The sequence below is a fragment of the Festucalex cinctus genome, chromosome 16, assembly GCF_051991245.1.
Source record: "Festucalex cinctus isolate MCC-2025b chromosome 16, RoL_Fcin_1.0, whole genome shotgun sequence".
Classification (NCBI taxonomy): domain Eukaryota; kingdom Metazoa; phylum Chordata; class Actinopteri; order Syngnathiformes; family Syngnathidae; genus Festucalex; species Festucalex cinctus.
The window spans coordinates 18,099,843-18,124,202 of record NC_135426.1 but is presented as its reverse complement, the minus strand read 5'-3'; the positions used below and the strand labels follow the sequence as shown (position 1 = coordinate 18,124,202).

General features: G+C 39.0%; 1 protein-coding gene across 3 annotated transcripts in view; it reads right to left on the bottom strand.

The window, feature by feature from the left end:
* Positions 1 to 341: 341 nt before the first annotated feature.
* The window catches only part of ptprz1b (protein tyrosine phosphatase receptor type Z1b), a 52,845-nt gene continuing 28,826 nt past the window's right edge, over positions 342 to 24,360 (bottom strand). For 2 of the 3 annotated variants that reach the window (XM_077501065.1, XM_077501063.1), the window contains exons 3-32: positions 22,105 to 22,284; positions 19,469 to 19,620; positions 19,298 to 19,393; positions 17,790 to 17,856; positions 17,551 to 17,708; positions 16,124 to 16,271; positions 14,924 to 15,108; positions 14,723 to 14,849; positions 14,085 to 14,134; positions 13,348 to 13,821; positions 12,842 to 13,025; positions 12,084 to 12,269; positions 10,655 to 10,799; positions 10,477 to 10,568; positions 10,313 to 10,398; positions 8,746 to 8,766; positions 8,493 to 8,589; positions 8,324 to 8,406; positions 7,048 to 7,182; positions 6,837 to 6,968; positions 6,613 to 6,770; positions 5,538 to 5,673; positions 4,691 to 4,837; positions 3,622 to 3,715; positions 3,473 to 3,546; positions 3,237 to 3,365; positions 3,007 to 3,159; positions 2,136 to 2,278; positions 640 to 775; positions 342 to 564 (exon numbers count right to left, since the gene is read on the bottom strand). In XM_077501065.1, coding sequence (XP_077357191.1) covers positions 421 to 564; positions 640 to 775; positions 2,136 to 2,278; positions 3,007 to 3,159; positions 3,237 to 3,365; positions 3,473 to 3,546; positions 3,622 to 3,715; positions 4,691 to 4,837; positions 5,538 to 5,673; positions 6,613 to 6,770; positions 6,837 to 6,968; positions 7,048 to 7,182; positions 8,324 to 8,406; positions 8,493 to 8,589; positions 8,746 to 8,766; positions 10,313 to 10,398; positions 10,477 to 10,568; positions 10,655 to 10,799; positions 12,084 to 12,269; positions 12,842 to 13,025; positions 13,348 to 13,821; positions 14,085 to 14,134; positions 14,723 to 14,849; positions 14,924 to 15,108; positions 16,124 to 16,271; positions 17,551 to 17,708; positions 17,790 to 17,856; positions 19,298 to 19,393; positions 19,469 to 19,620; positions 22,105 to 22,144 — 3,972 coding nt within the window. In that variant the 5' untranslated portion in view covers positions 22,145 to 22,284 and the 3' untranslated portion in view covers positions 342 to 420. The remainder of the gene's footprint in view (positions 565 to 639; positions 776 to 2,135; positions 2,279 to 3,006; positions 3,160 to 3,236; positions 3,366 to 3,472; positions 3,547 to 3,621; positions 3,716 to 4,690; positions 4,838 to 5,537; positions 5,674 to 6,612; positions 6,771 to 6,836; positions 6,969 to 7,047; positions 7,183 to 8,323; positions 8,407 to 8,492; positions 8,590 to 8,745; positions 8,767 to 10,312; positions 10,399 to 10,476; positions 10,569 to 10,654; positions 10,800 to 12,083; positions 12,270 to 12,841; positions 13,026 to 13,347; positions 13,822 to 14,084; positions 14,135 to 14,722; positions 14,850 to 14,923; positions 15,109 to 16,123; positions 16,272 to 17,550; positions 17,709 to 17,789; positions 17,857 to 19,297; positions 19,394 to 19,468; positions 19,621 to 22,104; positions 22,285 to 24,360) is intronic. The other variant, XM_077501064.1, reaches the window with a different exon arrangement.

Sequence of the window (24,360 nt, the reverse complement as noted above, 5' to 3'; positions counted from 1 at the left end):
AGGAGTTACTACAAAAGGCCACAGAGCCGATGGCAGGCAAGATGAACAGCCTTTGCAGGAGTTCCCCATTACAGCTTCTTCAAAATACGTGGCAATAAAGCTGCCAAACTGATAGTTAATCAGCGTATTACTGCAGGGAATGTATTTGTTTTTATAGGTAGTCATTTGTATTTCTCAAATATTCTGCTTGAAGTATCAAATTTTAATGGATGAGCATTTGTAAATGTTTAAAATAACCAATCATTTGGTCACATTGTGAGTGACCACATGACTATCGTGAATTTGACTTCAGATTTTTAAAGGACGACTCATGACATTTATTCAATGAAGACTTTTAAAAAAAAAATACTCATACGCTCTTGAATGCTTCATCACTGACCTGTACACTGACTTGTACGCGTGAATGTGTGCGTGTGTCATCTACATGAGCGACTCAAGGCTTTCAGCAATGTTGGTCTTCCCCAGCAGTACCGATCCGTTGGTTTCTGGACTCTGGAGCGCCCGCTGGTCCTCCTGGCTGCTCACCAGACTCAGCACGGCCCGGTACAGGTACTGGTACTGCTCCTAAGTGGGCGCGATGGGTCTCGTCATGATTGCCGGTTATCAAAAGGAGCACGCGTGTGTGTGTTGAGCACTTACTATGTCATTAAACACCCCCGGCCTCATGAGGTTGGTCATGCGTGCCACCTGGTAGACGTCGACTTGCCCCTCCTCCTGCAGCTGATTGGACAAAGTGGTGAGGGCACAGAAGAGACCCGACGTCACGCCTCCCAACCTATGCGAAAAAATAAAGCAGAGGATCAGAAATGGTCGTAAAATATTTTGAATACGGTTGTCAGGCGATTCAAATTTTTAATCGTAATTAATCACATGACTTCAATAGTTAAATGACAATCGCAAATTTTGTTTTAAATATACAATAAAATGTAGAATAAAATATTTATTTGACTGCTGCGGAGCAAAGCAGTAGCGGAGCTACCGATTGCGAAGCAATGCAGGCACATATTACCATCCTAGAAAACGGTGTTTATTATTTTTATTTATTTACCGGAATTTTTCGGACAAAAATGTGGCCTTAACCGTTGGACGTACCGGCACAAATGAGGTATCAAAAGATGAGGCTCGATTTGACTCGGCGGGGAATTTATTTTTTTCGGAATTCCGAGTTACCATGGCATCACAATTCCCAAAAATCCCCACCAAAAAGTCTCATAGAAATGAATAGAGAAGGGGGGAAAAGATCCACAAATCAAGCACCTAGGGATTGACCTGATTTCAACAGGAAGTGCCTTGATTTCAATAGGAAGTGACCTGGAAGTGTCCTAAAGGCAACAGGAAGTGACCTAGAAGTGACCTGATTTCAACAGGAAGTGACCCGGAAGTGACCTGATTTCAACAGGAAGTGACTTGATTTCAGCAGGAAGTTCCCAAAAGTGACCTGATTTCAACAGGAAGTGACCTGATTCCAACAGGAAGTGACCCAGAACTGACCTGATTTGAACAGGAAGTGACCCAGAAGTGAACTGATTTCAACAGGAAGTGACCCAGAAGTGGACTAAAATCAACAGGAAGTGACACAGAACTGACCTGATTTCAACAGGATTTGGCAAATTGTTCTGTGCATGCGGCTTCCCATCTTGCAAGAGTCAGCAGTCACATCCAAAATTCCGCGGAAATTTCTCTATTTCATTCTAAGATTTTATATGCTTACTAACATAAAAGTGTAAAAAAAATAAAATTAAAAAAAAATATATAAATTCATAGAAATATGGCTGCATCTTTTAGTGATTGATAGAGTCATTTCATAATTCATAAAATTGAGATGCCCTGTACTGTGAAAAATTAAAAAGTGATATTGATTTTGTGTTGCAGTCATTTCTCTGCCACTCGATGTCATAATTGTATTTGTAAGACAGTGACAGCTCAGTTAATTTTTTATTCATATTAAGGGCTATCTAAACTTTAATATGATGCAACTTGTGAAATTCTGCACATTTTAAAAATTGTAAAATACAATTTGACCCCAGTCTGTGGTATTAAATAAACTTTAAATTAACAAAAAAATTAACGCACTAAGTTTGACATATTTGGGATTACTCTTCCACAGTCACACAGCAAATGAATGGCATACTCACGGGTCGTGCACAACGGCAGGTCCAGGTGTGCGTCTGCTGTGCTCGCTGACTATGTTGATGAGTTCAAAACAATTCCTAATGGGGCTGTCAGGGTTGGGCCAGCAGGAGGCGCTGTACAGACACACCTCCAGAGCATAATTGTTCTAGAAAAGAAAGTGTGTTACAAGTTTACACTTGGGAGTTTTCAACATTTCAGACCAGCCCCGCTCGCTCCCAGCTGTTTTACTGGATTTTGGCTGATTTTGCAAGGCCCTCTGAATAATGTGTTCTCTTGCTATAAAAACATGGAACCTACCAAAAGAAAGCTTAAAGTCTCTTCCTTCATCAGGGAAAAAAAAAAAAAAAAGTATGTTTCTATCAGTTTCTGTTTTGCAGCAATTAGCATTAGAATATAGCTAAGTTTAATCATTATTCACAAATCTGTTTAGAATTGTGGGGAAACACCTTGTTTTCAACATGACCCTGGTTGATCTCTTATACTCTGCTACCACCTACTGGCCGTTTTGTAATTACTACTGTTGCTTCACCTGGTCTCTGCAGTTGAGAAGCCGCATGAAAATATAGCATTAAAAAAAACGTATAAATACGTCTTTGGGACACTTCAATTTTTTTTTTTTTTAAATATAACGTATTTATACATCTTTGGGAGTAAATCTATTAAGTTGATTCATAAACTAAATCTACTGCATCAATAACATTTTTATCATGCCCTTGATATTTAAAAAGAATTGCTGTTAATTAATCAATACGGAATTGAATTGAAGTGAATCGAATCGGGAAAAATCCAAATCAAATTGAACTGAAGTCCTGTGAATCAAAATGGAACCGATTGAAGAAATACGAATCGATACCCAGCCCCAGTGACAAGTACCTGCGTGGATTCTAGCGTGACGTTCTGCACGAGCACTTTGTCATCATTGGAGAGACACACGTGCGTCTCCCCTGAATGCGTCACAGTGAATCCCTCAAAGGTCATTATTTGCTCTTCAGAAGGTCGATACACGCACAAGTCCCAGTCCTCACTCTGCCAAGACAAAACATAGTGTGTATACACAAACATTTGAAGTTGTAAACATGCGTGTTAATAAATAATGCAGTAACCTGACAATGCGGGTCGGGCAGATGGACGACGGCGTGCGTGTTGTGCTCCCAGATCATTCGCCAGAAATCCTCCACAGTGCTGCCGAGCGGCGTCTGACTCACGATGAATTCCTTACTGTGGCGATGGCCCTGTGATGAAAAGCAGAAAAAGAAAAAAAAACAGCAGGATGACGCAAGCACATCTTGACAAAAATCACTTGATTCCGTGACAATCCCGCATTTGAAGTTGTTTTTACCAGCACGTAGGAGGCGTTGATGTAGCCCGAGGAGTTTGCTTCCGTGGCAGTTAGACAAACTCTTGATCTCTCCACTGCAAACAAGACACATGAAGTTAAACAAGACTTGATTGGTATCTTGGGGTAGTTTATGTGAACGTGGTGCTCACCGGGCATGAGCGCTCTGGCTCTGTTCCTCATCGCGTTGCCGTCTCGCAGAGCCGTGCTGTAGTCGGCGTGTTTCGCCTGCCGTTGACTGATCAACTAAAATAAATCCATCATCATATCTTATTAACCCGATAACTCCAAACATAGCAGAGGAACTCTTTCATTCCCAGCCATTTTCACAGAAGCAACCCCTTTTGCTCCTTTCTGTTTTACTGGATTTTGACTGACTTTGCAAGGTCCACAGAATGTTCTGTTCTATTGCTATAAAAAACATATCCGTTTCCATTTTGCAGCAATTAGCATTAGAATATTGCTAAGTTTCATCATCATTCACAAACCTGTTGAAAACACTGGCAAAAAGGGCTTATTGCAAATGGCCCTGGCTGATTTCTTATACTCTTCTGCCACCTTCTGGCCGTTTTTTGCAATATCTACCATTGCTTTAAATGACCTCTTCATGTCAGAAGCTCTATCTTTATGCTTTAGGCATTAAAAAAAAAAAAAAAAAAACAGAAAAAAAAAAGTATAAATGTTTTTGGGAGCGAAGAACAAAGTATTGAAAAACGTACTTATACGTCTTTGGGTTTGAATGAGTTAAATACGAGACATTTTGAGCCTTCTATTTCATGAGTATAATATTTTTTTCCCCATTAAAAACCTTGACGTATATGATCAGACACATGCAACGCATGGATAATCCATTAGAGGGCAGTCTCACCCAGCTGATCTTGTTAGATCGCCCCAATTGAGAAAGGAGGGACACCTATATTTATTAAGAGTGGGAAATATTCTTTCTGATTTTTGAAAATACTAATATGTTTGATATGTATGTTTATTATTATATTTTTGACAGTTATAAATGTATGAATTTAAAGCATTGTGACCGGATGTATCAAATATGACACAAATAAATTTGATTTTCAAAAAACATTTTGTTTGCTTGTTCAAAAGCACTAATAAATACTCCATTTACAAAGAATCTGAATTTTCTCTTATATTTTTGATGGTTCATTCTTTATAGGGTTCAACCAATAAATTGCGTAATCCATATGGCGTGGTGACAACATTTACCTTAAACTGCTTGTCCATGCGCGTCCGGCCTGACGTGCCGGGTGTCAGCAGGCCGGACACGTACGAGTGGAGATGGTCGCAGGTGACAGAAGTATGGCGGCTCAAAATGGCCTCCACTAAGACGTCGTGGATGAACACGTACTGCTCCTAGAGGCGAGAACAACCACAATGTTGCAAGTTTTGAATTTTCCTAAATGTCTGTCTTTGTAAGTGGCCCTACTACTGATTCATGATTTAATACAGCGAGTAATATGTTGTCTGTATGCAGACAATATGTTCTATGCAGCCCCACTAGTCTAAATATGGTATTCTGATTAATATTGTCTTAGTGGAATATTGACTTAAGCAGCAAAAAACAGCCGTTTTTATCCATCTCAAGGGGCGGCCATTTTGCCACTTAATATCGACTGAATAGGACATCAATATTGCTCAGGTCTAAGGTAACAACCAATCACAGCGCAGCTTCAGAAAACAGGTGAGCGCCGATTGGTTGTTGCCTGAGCCCTGAGCAACTGTGATGTCATCTTCAGTCGACAGCAAGTGGCAAAATGGCCGCCCCCTTGATTTTGCTGATTAACTCATATTCCCAAAAATGTAATATTAATCAGAATGACATGTTTACACTAGTCAAGTCGCATATAACATATTATTGTCAAGAAATGTTTAAAGTTTACTTCCACTTTAAAGCGTTGAAACAGATTTTATTTGTTAGCTTTCAATGACATTTTGCATTGTTTGTTAGCATTTAGCTAACTGACTGCGGTTGTTTTGTGTACTTCTACTACTTTGTGTACTTCACCTTTTAATGTTTAGGTAGAAAATATCACGCGACTATGTGTTTGTTTACCTCCGTTTGAACCAGGAAGTTCCTCTGCGTCCGCACATGCTTAAGGAAACCGAGGACATTCACCGTCCCTTGATCCTCAATCTGCTGCAACATGCTGTCTATGACAATATAGGTCCCCGTTCTTCCGACACCAGCACTGTGATGTAGACAAAAAAAAACAATCATAATACTCTGCATTTTAACTCATTTGCTCCCAATAACGTGTAAATACGTTTTTTTAATGTTTTAAGTGTCCCAAAGACGTATTTATACTTTTTTTTTTTTATGCTAAAGCAAACATAAGGCTTTGATGCAGCCTCTCAACTGCAAAGAACGGTTGCAGAAATGGTAGTTATTACACAAACGGCCAGCAGGTGGCAGCAGAGCAAAGGAGATCAACCAGGGCCATGTAGAAAAAAAGCTCAATGACTTCCAATTTTAAATAGATTTGTGAAAACTGATGAAACTTAGCTCTCTTCTAATGCTAATTGCTGCAAAACGGAAACAGATAGAAACATACTTTTTTTTCCTGGTGAAAGAAGAGACTTTAATCTTAATACTCTGCATTTTAACTCATTTGCTCCCAATAACGTGTAAATACGTTTTTTTAAATGTTTTAAGTGTCCCAAAGACGTATTTATACTTTTTTTTTTTTTAATGCTAAAGCAAACATAAGGCTTTGATGCAGCCTCTCAACTGCAAAGAACGGTTGCAGAAATGGTAGTTATTACACAAACGGCCAGCAGGTGGCAGCAGAGCAAAGGAGATCAACCAGGGCCATGTAGAAAAAAAGTCAATGACTTCCAATTTTAAATAGATTTGTGAAAACTGATGAAACTTAGCTCTCTTCTAATGCTAATTGCTGCAAAACGGAAACAGATAGAAACATACTTTTTTTTCCTGGTGAAAGAAGAGACTTTAATCTTTCTTTTGATAGATTCCATGCTTTTATAGCAATAGAACACAATATTCTGTGGGCCTTGCAAAATCAGTCAAAATCTATTAAAACAGTCAGGAGCGAACGGGATTGCTTCTGTGAAAATGGCTGAGAGTCAATGAGTTAATGAGATAAACACACCAATATAAAAGAGAGTACCTGCAGTGCACCAAGACAGGTCCCATTTCTTGTGTTCTGGCCCGAGAGGATGTTCTGATGAAGGACAGGACAGGCAGAGTGTATTCTGGGACGCCCATGTCCGGCCACTGGGTGTAGTGGTAATGCTGGACTGTGTGTTCAACTTTCCTCTGAGATGCCTGAAAAAAATCAGAGATGTTGGTGGTGGTCTTTGCGCGGACGCGTTCGTGATTGTGAGCGTTGACCTTATTTGTGGTATCTCTGACAATGAAAGTCCGTAGAGTGTAGTAAGCGAGGGTTTTGCTGCTCTTCAAGGTCACCTGGTATGAACCATATTCCTCCTGACCATCCTCTGGCCAGTACTGATCACACTTGGTCTGTTAGGTCAAGCGGAATACGACACAAAATGGATGATACATCATGAGAAACGCTGAAAACGGAAACAAGCGCTCTCACTCGTCCTTTCTCCTTCAGGTTGGTGATCATGACGATGATGCCGATGTTCTGCTGCCAGATCATTCTCCAGAAGTCTTCCCTGCCTGCTCTGAGAGGACCTTGGGCTGCGATGTAGGCCCTTGTACGCTCATAACCCTGCGGACGAAACAGATACTTGGTCAAATATCCTCCAATGAAAAAATATTCCTTGTACGTTTTTGCCTTGTTGTGTTTACGTAACAAAAATATGAACGCACCACATTTGTTTTTGCTCCATTTTTTTATGAGATGAACTCAAAGAACAAAAAAAATTTCCACATACACAATATCACCATTCCTCTCATATATTGTTCACAAACCAGTCTAAATCTGTGATAATGAGCACTTCTACTTTGCTGAGATAATCCACCCACTGAAAGGTGCGGTTTTGTTTTATTGCGTGCTCTAGAAAACCCAGAAAATGTCAAAATTAACACTGCTGTGCACTAATCATGGTTTCTAATCAGCATCTTGCTATGGCACACCCGTGGTAGGATGGATTATCTCGGCAAATGAAAAGTGCTCACTAGGGATTTAACGATAATCGCGACATCGTGATATTGTGATATTAAAACTGCCACAATATCGTTGTCGTCATGTTCATATTTAAATGCAACACACCTGTTAAAAAAAAGTCAGGTTGATTTCCATTTTTTGAAATTTCCATTTCTAGCACCCTCTGGTGGCTAGTTTTTTAGTGCAATTTAATTTTCATTAGGGATGGTTTGGCCCTTCTATGTTTAAAATCCACGCTAATCGTCAGATGAAGGGGAACGTAATATTCCTATGAAGCAAGTCAATATGTGGAGGAATTCAATGTGTGCATGCATTACCATAACCTAATAATAATAACAAAAAAATTATAAAACATAATAATAATAACTGATGTTATGTACAAAAACACAATATTGTGCTTCTTTTTTTTGTATGAGCTCATTTTTTTGACAATATTGTGATAATTTTTTAAATATCGCCAACCTCCCCACAATATAGTGATTATTATCGTATCGTGAGCTTCATATCGTGATAATATCGTATTGTGACGCTTGGATATCGTTACATCCCTAGTGCTCACTATCACATATTTAGACTGTTTTGTGAACAATGACAGAAATGGTGATATTGTGTATGTGGAAGAAGTTTTAGATCTTTGATTGAACAGTGCTTCAAGGCACCACTGTATAAGCCGCATAGCTCTAAACGAAATGAAATATGCCTTGAAATACTCCATTGGAATTGTCTCAAACAACACACTCACGTCAACAAAGTTGGCGTTGATGTAGTCCTCGCATTTGCCGTCCCTGTCCAAACTGTTGGTGAGCTTCACCCTGCTGTGGTCATCTGGGACGGACGGATTGTTTACGAAGTTACATCACATTTGGTTTGAGCGGAACTGTGAAAGAAAACAACGCCGTATGGAGACGTACATGCCAGGATGTTGATGTATCTGTTCTTGGATTTGTTCTCGGGTTGACTGGAGCTGTCGGCAGTGATGCCCATGTCCACTGTGCAAGCTTGCACCTCCTGTAGCACAACACCAATATACACGTAGATGGTGAAGAGTTAGTGGTCAAAGTCCCAAAACAATCAAATGTCTCAAGAAAACATATCCTGACCACAGAAAAAAAAAAGACGTCACGAGCAATTAAGTCAACTTCAAAGCGGTGGCGAGCGTCTTACCTCATAGGATTCTTTCACAATCTAATGGAGGGTGGAAGTGAGGATGCAGAAAGCACAACGATGGCGGTGGTGAAAGGAGAGTCGGGGGGCAGGGGGATGGTGACACACAGGCAGACAGGGAGTCAGTGCAGGTACAGGTACAAGGGGCTCATATACACACAGAGAGGTTGAGCGCTAAGACAAAAGCTGTGGTTCCCCCGTTCATTTCTGACTGTGCTTTTCTCTCTTAAAGTTGCACATTTTAGTGCTTATAAGTTACAAAAGGGCCAAAAAAGACAATGGCAGTTACAAGAGGACAATATTAGTGAATTTCCTGTCTGTGTGTGTTACATTGGAGGTTCATGCTAGGAAACAGAAGGGACCGATGCCATGCAGATGCACCCGTTTGACACCAATCCAAGGAGCGATTATTTAGATTGACTTGAAATTTGATGTAAATGTACTAGCTATTAGTGGTATCCGTGACTACTGAAGAGTTAAGTCGTACTAGTATCAGTCTGGAAAAAAAGTGGTACCGAACATCCCTACTCGTGATGACGAGTACATTTGTGGGGATCATGTAGCACAGGGGTCTGCAACCTGCGGGTCTGGAGCCACATGTGACTCTTTTGTCCTTCTCCTGTGGCACACACTTTTTTTTTGTGGATCTCGAAAGAAATAGTCAAAATTAATATTTGATTTTAAATTAAATATTTGTTAAATGAATTGATTTAGATTTTTTTTTAATGAATAACTAAATATTAAAAAAAATATGTCAGAGTCCAAATGTTTAAGCTGTCAGAAAAAGAAATGAAAGGTAGGTGAAAAAGTTTATATTTATATATATATATATATATATATATATATATGTATATATATATATATATATATATATATAAATTACTTATCCCTAGAAATGTCTAAAATGTGACCATAACATGTCCAAAAAGGAAGAGTAAAATTAGAAAATTACCATAAAATGTCCATGAAATCGCCAAAAATGTCAGAATTGAATACAAAATGGATAGAAAATGTTTAAATAAATATATATATATATATATATATGTATAGAGAGAGAGAGAGAGAGAGAGAGATTTTTTTTTCAATATATATTTTTTTTAAATGCAAAAAAGAAAACGTTTAAAAAGTAGTTATAAAATGTCCAAAAACAAAACATTTCTTGGAAATTACCATAAAATGTCCACAAAATTGCCTCCCACCCCACCAAAAAAAGTCAAAAAATTGATTGAAGAAAAAAGGCCGGAAAGAAAATGTTCGAAACTGTAAACACACAGTTTTCCTTCCTCACAATATTCAAATGTTTTGCAGCTCCAGACAGATTTTTGGTTATTCATTTGACCTAAAATGGCTCTTTTGACATAAAAGGTTGCTGACCCCTGATGTAGCACATCCTTCTTTGCTTCGTTGCTAAAAGATTTTCCTAAACAGCATGATGTTAGCAGTTATGGAAGTGCGTTATTAAAACCACTATGACAGATGACGTACTGTCAGCTAGTGCAAAGTCTGCCTTTAATAGCTCCACGCACAAAAAACAAAAAACATGACAAGCCACAGACATCGCACACACCTCAAACTCCTTGGAGAAGGTGTTGGTGTTGTGGAGTTCCATAACATTCTTCACAAACTGCTTCACCGTCAGCGGCTCGTGACCGTCTGGCACACAAGGTGGCGAACGGAACTCCCATTTCAAGTAATAACAGCCATGTTACGAGGGACTGGAGTGAAGATTACCTGTGGCGAGCAACAGGGGAGTGGACGGAGCCGATATGACTTTAGGCGACGTGCTGTCGTCGGGGTAGAAGTTAGCCGTCTGGAAACAGTTCCTGTGACATGCGCCAGTCAAAAAAAAAAGATGGCTGAACAAATGTGATGTTGGTCAGCGGGAGGTCGGCTTTGTTGTGGTGTGTACCTCCAGTAGACCAGAATGCCCACCAGCACCAGCAAACACAAGATGGTGAGAGTGGAGACGACAGCCAGAGGAATGATGGTCCTCTTCTCCCTCTCCACAATGCCGACCAACCCCACGTGAGATTCGTGACTGCTGTTGCTCCCCTCTGATGTGAAAACAGAAGCAAAATCATGCCCAGCTTTAAATGAAAAGGCAAAAAAAAAAAAAAGAGCTTTATCACTGCAAAAAAAACCAAAAAAAAACACATTATTATAATTCATTACCAGCTCGGTGAGCTAGTCTAGGCTGGGTCAAGAATTCTTGCCAAACAAATTTTACTTACCCCAGTGGCAGATTTTTTGTGTTTATTTTTTGCTTAAAATAAGACAATTCGTCAAAATTTGAGGAAATTTTTTACTTATTTTTAGTATGGCACTTTCTTTCCACATTTTAATTACCCCAGTGGGCAGATTTGTCATTTTATTTTTTGCTTAAAAAAAGACAATTTGTCAAAATTTGAGGATATTTTTTTTTACTTATTTTTAGTATGGCTTTTTTTGTGCATATTTTACTTACCCAAGTGGAAGATTTTTTATTTTATTATTATTTTTTATTTATTTTTTGCTTAAAATAAGACAATTTGTCAACATTTTAAAATTTTAGGATTTTTTGTCATATTTTTAGTATGCCTTTTTTGTTTTTTCACATTTTACTTACCCCAAGTGACAGATTTTTTTGTTAATTTTTTGCTTAAATTAAGACAATTTGTCAAAATTTGAGGACATTATTTACTTATTTTTAGTTTGGCCAACCATAAGTAAATATTGTGTATTTCAAGAAAATAGTTCTACATATAACTGCTTGAAAAAAGTCAATATTACTTGTTTTCAGTCTTAAAAAAAAAAATACTATTTTCAAGACCACTGTGGTTGATATGGGCTTAGTATTATTTTCTTATTTTTCAAAATCTTACCAAGTAAAACTTTCTTGTTCTGTTATCAGATAATTTTGCTTATTTTAATTAATATTTTTCTCATTTTACTCCATATTTTTCTTACATTTTCTAATGTCTACCAGTGCAGCTACTCTAACGTTTGGACAAAAACATCCACTAGAGAGCGCACTTGAGTTCCATGAAGGCCTAATCCCCCATTCAGGAGAAAATATCCCACTTGTGAAGGTGAAGTGGATCCAAGCAGATAATAGAGACTGATGCCAACAAAAAGATTTGATGAAAATTAGACAGTCATTTGTGAAAAGCTGCAGGGAGCAAACTCTCTAGCATCACCAAGGTCATGCGACAACTATTATTCCAAACAGCGTAACTATAACAAGATGCACACAGCAACTAAATGCTACTAACTAACTAACTAACTGCATTCTAAAAAAAACAAAACAAAACTACATTTTCAATTCAATATGCTGTTTTAAAGGTTATATGCTATTTTACCGTTAAACATGGGCTGGGTGGTATGCATGAGCACCCGGAGGAGAGACGAGGAGGTGAACGACTTGTAGACGCTATCGGCGAGGGTGTTGCTGCCGGTCGCCGTCCGCTCAGGAATCCAAAACCAGGTGCTGGTTTCTGGAGGTTTGTTCACAGGTGAATCGCTGTCCAGGGAGGACTCGGTGGTGCCTGTAGGGAGAAAATGCTGATGAGAAGGACTGCTGATGTCATATATAGAGTAGTTGAATTACGTTAAACCTTAAAATTTTGTCGTTAACTCATTCACTCCCAGCCATTTTCACCGAAGCAACCCACTTCACTTATTGTTTTACTGGATTTTGACTGATTTTGGAAAGTACATAGAATATTGTGTTTTATTGCATTAGAAACATGTATTGTTTCATCATAAAAAAAATTTATTAGTTCCATTTCCGCATTTCAGCAATTAGCATCACAATATAGCTAAGTTTCATCATTATTCACAAATCTGTTTAAAACTGTGGGGAAAACAGCTTGTTGCAACATGGTCCTGGTTGATCTCTTATACTCTGCTGCCACCAGATGGCCGTTTTTTTTGTAATAACTACCATACTACTCTTGCTTTAACTGTTCTCTACAGCTCAGAGGCTGCATCAACGTCCTCTGTATGCTTTTGCATTAAAAAAAAGTAAAAAAAAAAAAACGGATAAATACGTCTTTGGGACACCAGTAATATTTAAAATAGAACGTATTTGCACGTTTTTGGGAGCAAATGGGTTAACCTTGCAGCGTAGCAGTAGATCCCAGCGAAGAGGAAGTGGCCATTTGGGATGAGTTGTTGATGGAGTCTTCATAGAAAACATCGGTGACTTGGATGTCCTCAACAGAGGAAGAGAAGATGTCCGACTCTGGAGAAGGGAGGCCACCTTCACTCTCGTTTGGATCTGCTGGGTTGAGATCTTGAGTCTGGAATGGAAAGATTATCACTACATGAGTCGATTATTTTTAGAATAGTGGTTTTAGTGGTTCTTAACATGGGTTCCATTGAAACCCGGGTGTTACATTTCTTGGCCTATCTGTTGTGTAGGGAATTTGGAGCACTGTTGTGATGGTATTTCTTTATTATTGTTATCCCTTCATACGATGTCGAGCAAAAAAAAAAAAAGAAAAAAAAAAGAAAGTGGTCAGATGAATATGTGCAATATGAATTCAAATGTATAATGGAACATATGGTGTTCCACAGGGTTGAATTCTGGGGCCTCTGCTGTTTTCTTTAAATCGTAACTACCTGATGCGGCAGAGAGGCCTCTTCTGTGATTTGGCGGCGGACGGTAGGCTGAGTGTTCGGCGCAGAAACAGGAAACAGGAAGCCCGGCTGCTCGGTTATGCCAGTTACCCAGATTGCACCGTTGCCATCCAAACCGCCGTGGGTAAATATGCGTTGCGTTCGAGTTCTTCGTCCGTCATCGATCTGGTTTTTGCTCACGTCGTCACTTTTTGACTTGTTGGGTTTCTTTTTCACATTTGGATTGAGACGCGTTTTTTGTGCGGGCGACTCGGGAGGATCAGGCTTTGGGGTTGACTGAGTGACGACTTGGACCGGGGGAGTCTGCGTGGTTTGCTGCCGAGGGTGGTGGGTGGGTTGGTTTTGGTAAACTCTGGTCTGCTCTGCTGGGATCTCCTCCACTGGACTGTGATCTACTGGTGTCAAATCCAGAGGATTGGGATTTTCCGTCTTCTGCCATCTGATGTTAGGTGACATCTACGAAAGACAGTTTTTATACAAATAAAATAAAATAAAAATAAACAAGAATAAAAATAAACGTAAAAATACAAGTAAGAAAGGAAAAAATAAATAAGACAAAAATAAAATAAAAAGCAAAAATAAATAAATAAATACATTTTATTATATTATATTATATATATATATATATATATATATATATATATATATATATTAGTAGTTTTTTGTTTAGATAAATAAAAAATAAAGTTCTAATTTAAAGTTCTAAGATGGTTTCTTACCTCTTTGCTGCTTTTAAAGTCTTTGGAGACATCAGGAAAGTTGTCACTCTCTAGAAAGGAATCATATAAAGACAAATATTTATGTAAAAGTGCTAGTTATATATATATATATATATATATATATATATATATATATATATATATATATATATATATATATATATATATATATATATATGAAATTACCTAAAAATGTCCAAAATGTGACCGTAAAATGTCCAAAAAAGAAGAGTAAAATTAGACAAGTACCATAAAATATCCATGAAATTGCCCAAAAAAATGTCAGAGATTTGAATAAAAAAACAGAAAAGAAAAAAATAATAATCATAAAATGTCCAAAACCAAAAGAAAAAAATCCCCCAAATTACCATAAAATGTCTTTGGAATTGCCAAAAATCAGGAAATTGATTTAAGAAAAGGTAGAAAAGAAAACGTTTAAAAGCCAGTTATAAAATGTCCAAAAACAAAATATTTCACAGAAATTACCATAAAATGTCCACAAAATTGACCAAAAAAAAAAAAAAAAAGTCAGGAAATTGATTTAAGAAAAGGCCGGAAATAAAATATTCAAAAGTAAAAAAACGACTGAGGCAATTATTTGAAGAAGGCGTCGATATGTGTTCTTGGTGTGTTCATACCGGGATCCTCTAACGGCATGTCCACGATAATTTGGTCGCTCCATCTTCCTCTGAGGCCGTTGGTGCAAACGGCCACCACCTGAACCACGTAGCTGCTGTTGGCCAGCAGGCTGGCGATGATGGCTCCCTATAAAAAAAGCTAATTAAATGAAATTGAAATATAAACGTAGAGGGTGGACATCCACAAACATATACACGTACCACATCCTGATCCCCGTCAGTCCTGTACTCCTGCTTTCTCTGGTTTTGCCCTTGCAACCTCTCATAGGTGACCGTATACCAGTCGATGGTCGTGTCGTAAACCACGCGGGGACGCTCCCACATCACGACGATCGTCGTTTCGTTCTGGGCATCGGCTTGGACGTTTTCTGGCGCTGAACTGCAGGCTAGAGTGCAAGAGCGTGTCGATTTTTTTTTCAGGTAAGAACACTAAAGCTGCGCTTGACCTTTCAATCTTAACTCATTCACTCCCAGCCATTTTCACAGAAGCAATCCCGTTCGCTCCCGGCTGTTTTAGTGGATTTTGACTGATTTTGCAAGGCCCACAGAATATTGTGTTCAATTGCTATAAAAGCATGGAACCTACCAAAAGAAAGATTAAAGTCTCTTCTTTCATCAGGAAAAAAAGTACATTTCTATCTGTTTCCGTTTTGCAGCAATTAGCATTAGAATACGGCTAAGTTTCATCAGTTTTCACAAATCTATTTAAAATTGTAAGTAATTTAGCTTTTTTTCTACATGGCCCTGGTTGATCTCCTTTGCTCTGCTGCCACCTGCTGGCTTGTTTATGTAATAACTACCATTTCTGCAACCGTTCTTTGCAGTTGAGAGGCTGCATCAAAGCCTTCTGTATGCTCGAGCATAATTTTTTTTTATAAATACGTCTTTGGGACACTTAAAACATTAAAAAAAACAACGTATTTACACGTTATTGGGAGCAAATGAGTTAATATATATTGATTCAATTCATTCATGAAAAACAGATGGCTAGGAAATAGCTTGGCAATAAGTGGCCAGTGCGTGCGCGGCGCATGAATTTGTGACAGGCCCTTTTCGGAAATACTGAATACTTTATTTCAATTTCAAAAAGAACTGCAGAATAAATTGAGAGGGGAAAAAAGGGCCCCTGATCTACAAAGTCGAGCTCCCTGGCAACCTAAAAGAGCTACTTTATATTTCGGAGTTTGAATTTATGCAGATGGCGAGGATAGCGAATTACAGCTTTTGATGACTGACCTTGGTGGACAACATTATGCTGAAAGCAGATGCAAATGCCTGTGTGGCCTCACTCAATATACTTTCGTCAAAGCGCAGGTAAAGTCTGCTTTAAAAGGACGTGCATTGCCATTCCCACTCAAAACATACATGTGAGAATGTATTTGGGGTGAATTCATGACTTACTGGGCGTGGGCACGTCCTCAACTCCCGTGTACGAGGCAAACACCTGCCCCATGAACTGCTGCTGCTCTCTGAAATTATTTTGCAGGTAATCGGTCAGCATCACGTAGCCCGCCTGCTCCATGGTCATCACCTCACAGAACGCCTCCAACTGCAGGGAGAAGCACAGCCACAGGAACACAAAACAAATATGTGTTCTGGTGTTTTGATACCGATGCCAAAGTCAACACTATGTGTAAGAGGCTTGTGTTCGTGCCAGGCGAATAGAGCGCACCGCTCTATTTTTAGTTGGCGCCTATGTGCCCGTGTCATGCCTTGTCACTCTCATTTGCATCATGCAAATGCGCATGCCGACACATATGGCTTGCACTATAAACAAACACTGCGATGACCTTGCTATATTTATCATTTAGAAACGATTAGCAGAAGACAAGAACGTCCTGTTTTTGTTGTACCCGCTAGTAAAGTCTATAAGCAATCCCAAAAAATTTTCGATCTTCTAACTGACCAATCATTGACATTCTTGGGAATCGATATCGGTACTCAACGGTACCAATTTTCGGTGCATTTGTGCTCTTGTTTTCGTTTTATTTATTTATTTATTTATTTATTTTAATTTTATTTATTTATTCGGATGTAATAAATGTTCATCGTTATGCAAGAGTATTTTTTCTAATCAATGTAACAATTACTTTTAAATTACTTTTAAATTACTTTTAAATATATAAACTTTGACAAATAAAAATGTAAAACAAATGAGCCAGAGAGGAATAGTAAAAAAATAAATGTATAACATTTTACAATTACTTAAGTATAACTAATACAGATAAATTAATATTACAAAAAAAAGTGTAAAGCAAAGTTCTATGCAATGAATAACAAGTTAAACAGTAAATATATAAATTAATAATTGATGTTTTAGTTTTTTGTGCAGTTATTTTTCCAGAACATAAAGGATAAAAAATGTCAAGAATGAATCTGAGCGGACTCCAAATTCTTGCTAAATTGTGTGGCTGTACCTCACTTTAGAGCTGTCAAAGTTAAGCGATTAATCGACAAGTAATTGATTATCAAATTAATCCACAACTATTTGAATAATTGAGTAATCGTTTGGAGCCATTTCTTGATTTAAAAGTGTCCAAATCCTCTAATTTCAGCATATCAACAGTAAACGTTCACTGATTTTTATAGTATATAGTTTATAGTATATATATATATTTTAACATAGTACATCAATCCCATCACCCCCTTTTTTTTTTTTTTTTTTTTTTTTTAAATCACTACGAATACAAAGTACAAAATAAACACCAATCACTGGTTAATAAACAGCGGGCAAATGTTTTTTTTTAATACACTTTAATGCAAAATGAAAATGAATCTTATTAGTCAATTAATCCTAAAAATATTCTTCATTTTGTGGCTATACTCACCTGTGTTTCCGATATAGCCACGGTGTGTTTAAAGACGATCCACTCGACCGTCTCCGTGCAGGGAGGGGAAGTCAGTGAGCCGTTGTAGATGTAGTATTTGGCGGTGTTGTTTGGCAGCAAGGACTGCAAGGCCAAGGCTTCCATTGAGCCACTTTTACCTGCCCATCAAAGAGGAAACAGTAAGGAACCGTTTCCCACATTTCGTGAAGCGACATCAAACATTTTGAAGGTTGACTAACCAAATCGACTAACAGTGTTGACAGCATCGATGACAGGATCGAGGTTCTCGTTGTCATCCGAGCTGATCTGCAGACAGTCAGTAAATGTATTTTATTTAAAGGGGGGTCAACCTTAAACATTTCTTGACAATAATATGTTATATGTGACTTTTTACGGCCCTAGGCCAAGTCCCGGTGCAATTGTTTGCCTTGCTTCTGCTGTTTCCAGCTGATTACATCGGATTCGCCGCACCTGGGGGGCTGACAAGTTTAGCACCTATAAGAGGAAGGAGCGGCACCTGAATATGATTGGTCTCGCTTCACCTTACTGCAGCAGTTTTCTTCAGTTTTGTTTTTGTTTGCTTGTGTGGGACTTCCCATTTTTGTCTTTGTTTATTTTTGGAAAGTTTTTTTTTTTGGCCATTTTTTGCCTGCCTTCTTAACATCTTACCATCCTCTGGCACAGTGAGCTCACTAGTCTGATTAACTCATTTTCTCCCAATAACGTATAAATACGTTTTTAATGTTCTAAGTGTCCCAAAGATGTATTTATACGTATTTTTGTTTTTTGTTTTTATGCTAGAGCATACAGAAGGTTTTGATGCAGCCTCTCAACTGCAAAGAACGGTTGCAGAAATGGTAGTTATTACACAAACGGCCAGCAGGTGGAGGCAGAGCAAAGGAGATCAACCAGGGCCATCTAGAAAAAAAGCTAAATTACTTGCAATTTTAAATAGATTCGTGAAAACTGATGAAACTGAGCTCTCTTCTAATGCTAATTGCTGCAAAAGGGAAATAGATAGAAACATACTTTTTTTTTTCCTGATGAAAGAAGAGACTTTAATCTTTCTTTTGATAGGTTTGCTTTCATAGCAATTGAACACAATATTCTGTGGGCCTTGCAAAATCAGTCAAAATTCAGTAAAACAGCCGGGAGCGAACGGGATTGCTTCTGTGAAAATGGCTGGGAGTGAATGAGTCAATACCACATTTGTGGAATATCAGTTATGAAGCAAAATCCAGCCATTTTCATCTCGGGGGGCGATATCGGATCGATACTGGCACTAAAATGTCGATCTAGTAGTTTCGTGTGCCATCATGCGACTTAGCGATATCGATATCAGTATCGCCGACACTGGCCCGGTATTTACTTGGTATCAGATCGATACTAAAATTTGCAGTATCGCACACCACTACTAAAGATAACTTCACAGTTGCTCAAGGCTCAGGCAACAACCAATCACAGCTCACCTGTTTTCTGAAGCTGAGCTGTGACTGGTTGTTACCTGGGCCCTGAGCAACAGTGATGTCATCTTCAGTCGACAGCAAGTGGCAAAATGGCCGCCTTCTGATATGGATAAAAAACGGCTGGATTTTGCTGCTTAACTCATACCATATTTAGACTAGTGGGGCTGCATAGCACATTATTATTGTCAAAAAAAAATAAAAAATCTTTGGGTTGACATTCCCTTAAATGCGGAAAAGCCTTTACTGCCAACGCAGAGGCACACATCAACAAGTTGACTTACCTCAAAGAGCACAGCTAATGCCGCAATCCTGCCTCCCTCCCTGATGGCCTCTTCGAGACTTCGGAAGGCATCTGGATCATAAGCGTAGATTTGCATCTGGAATCCATTCAGAAAGTTAGCCCAAAGCCAGGATAAGGGTAAAAAAATCAGCGGAGAGCTTGTTTTGAGTACCTCAAGAGGGTATTTCATCCCATTGAGGCTGTGTTCAGATCCATCTGAAGTAGCATTGCAGCGCCCCCAGTGGAAGGTGATGGTATCCACACGGAACCTGGAGCTCAGTCCACCTCCGCTTATATAGAAGTCGCCATCTATGTTGATAGCCACTAAAAAGATACGCAGTGGGTGTCACAAGTTTAACACACCTGCTCACTTTTGTGAGATAGTGGACACATAACAACTAGACTAAGTGCAATTTCTAGAGAAATTGCATGGGAATGCTGAAAGCTAAATGCTAATATGTGAATGCATGTGGAATACTTATGAAGTTAATTGAGAGATAAATTGTGAAATTATAACCTCCTAGTTACTGGACAATGCGCTTTACCAACTGTGCCACCGTGCAGTATCAGACATAAGTTATATGTATAGAAGTGGGCGTGGAAAGTTATACTTTGAAAAAGTTAAATATCTGTCCCACTGAAAATGAATGGGAAAAAAGTTGATATAAAATGTTAAATTGTGCAAATACTGTAAGTAATGTGGGATCAGACGATATATACCCCGGGAGGTGTGAATTTTTTAACCTAGTTGAAATTTGAACAATGTAAATTGGAAGTATTATGTGGGAGTTGTTACGCATCAAAAAAAGTGTGGAGACTAAAAATCACAACAACATATGTGGGAATGCTTCAGCATTTCCACAACTAGACTAAGTGCAATTTCTAGAGAAATGCTAAGATGCTTCAGCATTCCCACAATGAGTTCAAATGCAAAAGTTTGATCAAAAATGCTCTGTGATGTGCCTCTCTTGTACTAAATTGTGCATGTATGCCTAATACATTTCAAGTAGCTCCTCTAGGATATTAAGTCCTAACAGGATATGAAATCGAGTTAAGGAAGACTGTACAGCTCATACATTATTCTTCATCACATCATGCTCCGCTACCTGCGCTGATATCTCATTTCCTCTCCGATTTTAAAAGCGAGAGAGAAAGAGATTAAATGAAAAGATCTTGAATGTATAGACAGCGCCTGCACAGTGAGATTGCTCCGACAGGATTCATGTGTTTATCAGGCAAGACATCAGTCGTTACACATTCCCCTTGCCCCGATTTTTCACGAGTGCTACTTCTCGTCTATACGTTCTCGCCTCCAGCTCCTTATTGACTCTTTTCTTTAGCTCAGCTTCATCTCTGCCTCTTGACATTGATCTTTTTTTCCCTTCTCCACACGCTGGCTCTGTAGTGTTGTGCCTCTGGCTTGCTTCTCCCTCAATGACTCCTTTTCTATCTGTTCCTTTAAATCCTCACAGCTCCTCTCCTTCGTTAACCCCTGTGTTGTGAAGGTTTTTTTTTCTGGTTTTTGTTTTTGTGCATCTGGAAAGTTAAGCTTCTTTCCTTATCCAGGGATTAAGATGTTGTGTTTTACAGCAGTAGAATGATATCAGATTCATTTCTATTGATTGAAACGGACAGCAGACATGTTCTTTTTTTTTTTTTTCTTGAGTAGAATACCAATGAGAATTCTGGACTAAGGGCTTTGGAAAATATTCGATGTCAACTAGAGCTTGATTAATCAACAAGTAATCGATTCAAATTAATCGACAACTATTTTAATAATCAAGTAATTGTTTGGAGCCATTTTTTAATTGAAAATGGTGCATATCCTCTGATTTCAGCATATCAACAGTAAACGTTCACTGATTTCTGTAGTCCTTCATGAAAGATGGCCGATTATCTACTGTTTTAATCAAAATAATGCTGCATTTGAGGATGGTCGGAAGTCGGACTTTTCCGAGTTCAAACCAGGAAGTGTGTACGGGACACACCTTGAACACAGAAATTCCACTTGCAAAGTCGGGAAAAAAAAAATGAAAAAACAGTAAGATCAAATACTGACTGTTCCGATCCGTTTTGGCCTCTTGGGGGCAGCGTGGTGCCCGGCATCCATGGCGTACACACTTAAAGTGAGTACAGAAGAATGTTGGGATTGAATTCTATTGAAATTGCTAGTTTTTCGCACATTGGGAAGAAATTGTGCCTTTGCGTAGTGTTATCTCATCTGTGGGTATGTGTTCCCACAAGATTTGTGTGTGAATATTCGTTATTTGAAGGGAAAACACTCCTGAAGTCGATGCTAACTTCCTGTTAACATTTGCTAACTTCCTGTTAGCGCTAGGCTAGCCATGTTTTGTATTTAAATATACAGTGGATGTAATTCTTAACATTGTGTATTTAGTTTTATAGTTAACTCCAACTGCAGTGTCATTAAACAGCTTAAAGGACGCTTCGGGACAACAGAATAACCAGAATAACATACGCTACACACTTGCTAGTTGTTAATGATACGCAAGCAAAATGGTGCATTCAGGGTACTTTTCAGAGCGTCGGAAACTACGGTTTTCTTCGATAATGTTTTAAGTGCAAATTTGGCCAATGTTGGACGGCCAATAATCGGCCGATTATAATCGGTCGGACCGTAGTCCGTTTATGAAAAAAAAATGAGTTACCTAACCGTTAGTTTAAACGTTGTTATTCCCAACACTGACAACTATATAAACTTTTTTTGCCCAGCAAATGAATATTTAAAAAAAAAAAGAAGTAAAATTAGACTGTAAATATTAAAGTAATTGAAGAAGATCATCAGACCTGTTTTCCCGTTGTTGTGGATGGTGGTGGATTCCGCCATGAGCCCATCCCAGCCCTCCAGTTGCAAGTTTTGATATTGAAGTCGGACCTGCGTGAACGTCTCGTCGATGTCCACTGGGGACTGTCTGGCGCTGTTACAGGACGGGTACTTCTTACCCCAGTTACGCTGGTTCAGGGCACCTGCAGACAGATTTGAATGGTCAGGTTGAAGGCAAACTGATGTGACCGCCGGGTGCATCTAATCTATGTTTAAGATGTGTGTGGGCATGAGCATTGTTTGCATCAACGTTCTACACGTGTGGATAAGTAAGTCATTCTTTTGGAATGCAGAATACGAATTAGATTGAATCGTGTTTTTCTCATGAATAATGGAACACAATGAACAGCGCAAGTAAATTTGCACCCAAACTCATGACACAAGTCATTTATTCATGACAAATTGTGCCTATTAGCGTTCACGATACACGTTCAAACAACACGTCATCCGACATCCAAAAGAAATCAATTCAATGGGAGCTCGAGTGTAACTGGTTTAACCTTTCTGTGCGGCAAAATGTTGCATTTTGCACGGTGACCAAGCATGTGATGTAAATCCGAGCAAGCCCGGCGACGCGTTTCATATTCCGCCCCACAAAAAACTTCACAGCAGAATCAAAATTCATATAGAACTACTGTCAGTCAGAGACTAATAGAAGTGGCTGTGTGGGAGGTAAAGTAACATCTCGGAAAGCTTGCGTCAGAACCGCAACGGGGAATTTAGAGCTCAAGAGTGTGTATGTGGACTGAAGAGGTGCGCTGTGTTAACATGTTATTAACGTGTGTGGCACATGTCACGATGTATTCAAAGCTTATTATTGTGGTGATGCTTTATGAATTATGCACTGCTTAACCTGAGTCTGTTTTTGCAGGATGCAGTGAAGACAACGCAGTTAATGAAGTCTGAGAGGCTTAAAAAAAAAAAAAAAACTAAGTATGGCAAGCTCAGGTAGCAAGAAATAGGATGAAAAAATATCCCCCGAGGCTCGCCGAGATTTTCTTCGCTGTCAGGTACTGAAATTAAAGTGAATGAATACGCAATTTACATTCGATAAACCTGACGACGACTTTCAGAAGACGATTCCTCGGGGGATAGCGGTGTGATGAGACTGAAGCACCAGGAAAACTTTTGGGAGGACCGATCCCTCCCATGCAGTTCAAGTGGTCAGGACTGAAAGCATTTCCGCCTTCTGGTGCGCCGCTCATCATTTCTGCTCACGGAGAAGTGACGATAAAGAGGATGAGGCTCCATGGAGCATAAAGGGAAGCAATGAGCAGGAAAAACGGTGGCGGATGACGACGTGTAGTGTAGTCACGGTGAAATCAAAGCGCAATTTTGATGTCTGATGATAACACATGCAAACAAGAAACAACCTTGGAACCTCAAGAATTTTATGATCCAGTATCAACAGGGTTGTTGCTTTGACGACAATAACAACACATTTGATGAACCGTAGCTTTAAATGTGACTAATTTTAGCCTTGTTCTGAGTTGACAAAGGCACCGATGCTATTCATGAGCCAGTCTATGGAGTTTTACATTGTTTTTAGCATTAAGCTAAAGTAACTTTCCTAAGGTAAGCTAAGGCAAAGCAATAAGCATTTCTCTTAGTTCAACAGTGAACTTCATCAGCTTGAAGCTTTTTTTTTTTTTTGAAGAATTTTTTTTTTTTTTTTTGTTGCAAACACCGTTTTTTTTGTTTGTTTGTTTGTTTGTTTGTTTTTTTCCCGCCTCTCGTCCCAGGCACATATCTACATGCACAGCTGTGGTCTCCGATCAGGAAGTCGATTTGCGCCGCCAAACAGTTGTCTTCACGGAAACTATCTGAAAAAAAAAAAGCCGAGTAGGGCATCGAACGGACCAATCACGAGCGAGCTACGCCCCGCCATCTACGGCGTGCAAGGATTGGCGACGTGTGCACCGCAGGCCACGAGCTACGTGGCACTTAAAATTCATGGCTCGCGTAGATCATGTGATCTACCCTGGTCATGAACGCGAGAGCAAACGTGGAGGCATAAATCAGGCTTAACGCTGATAACTAAAGAACGGAAAAAGACAGAAATAAATATTACCATGATCCCAAAGACGTATTTATACGTTTTTATGTTGTTGTTTTTTTTATGCGAGCATACAGTAGGCTTTGATGCAGCCTCTGAACTGACAAGAATGGTAATGGTAAAAACGGCCAGCAGGTGGCAGCAGAGTATAAGAGCTCAACCA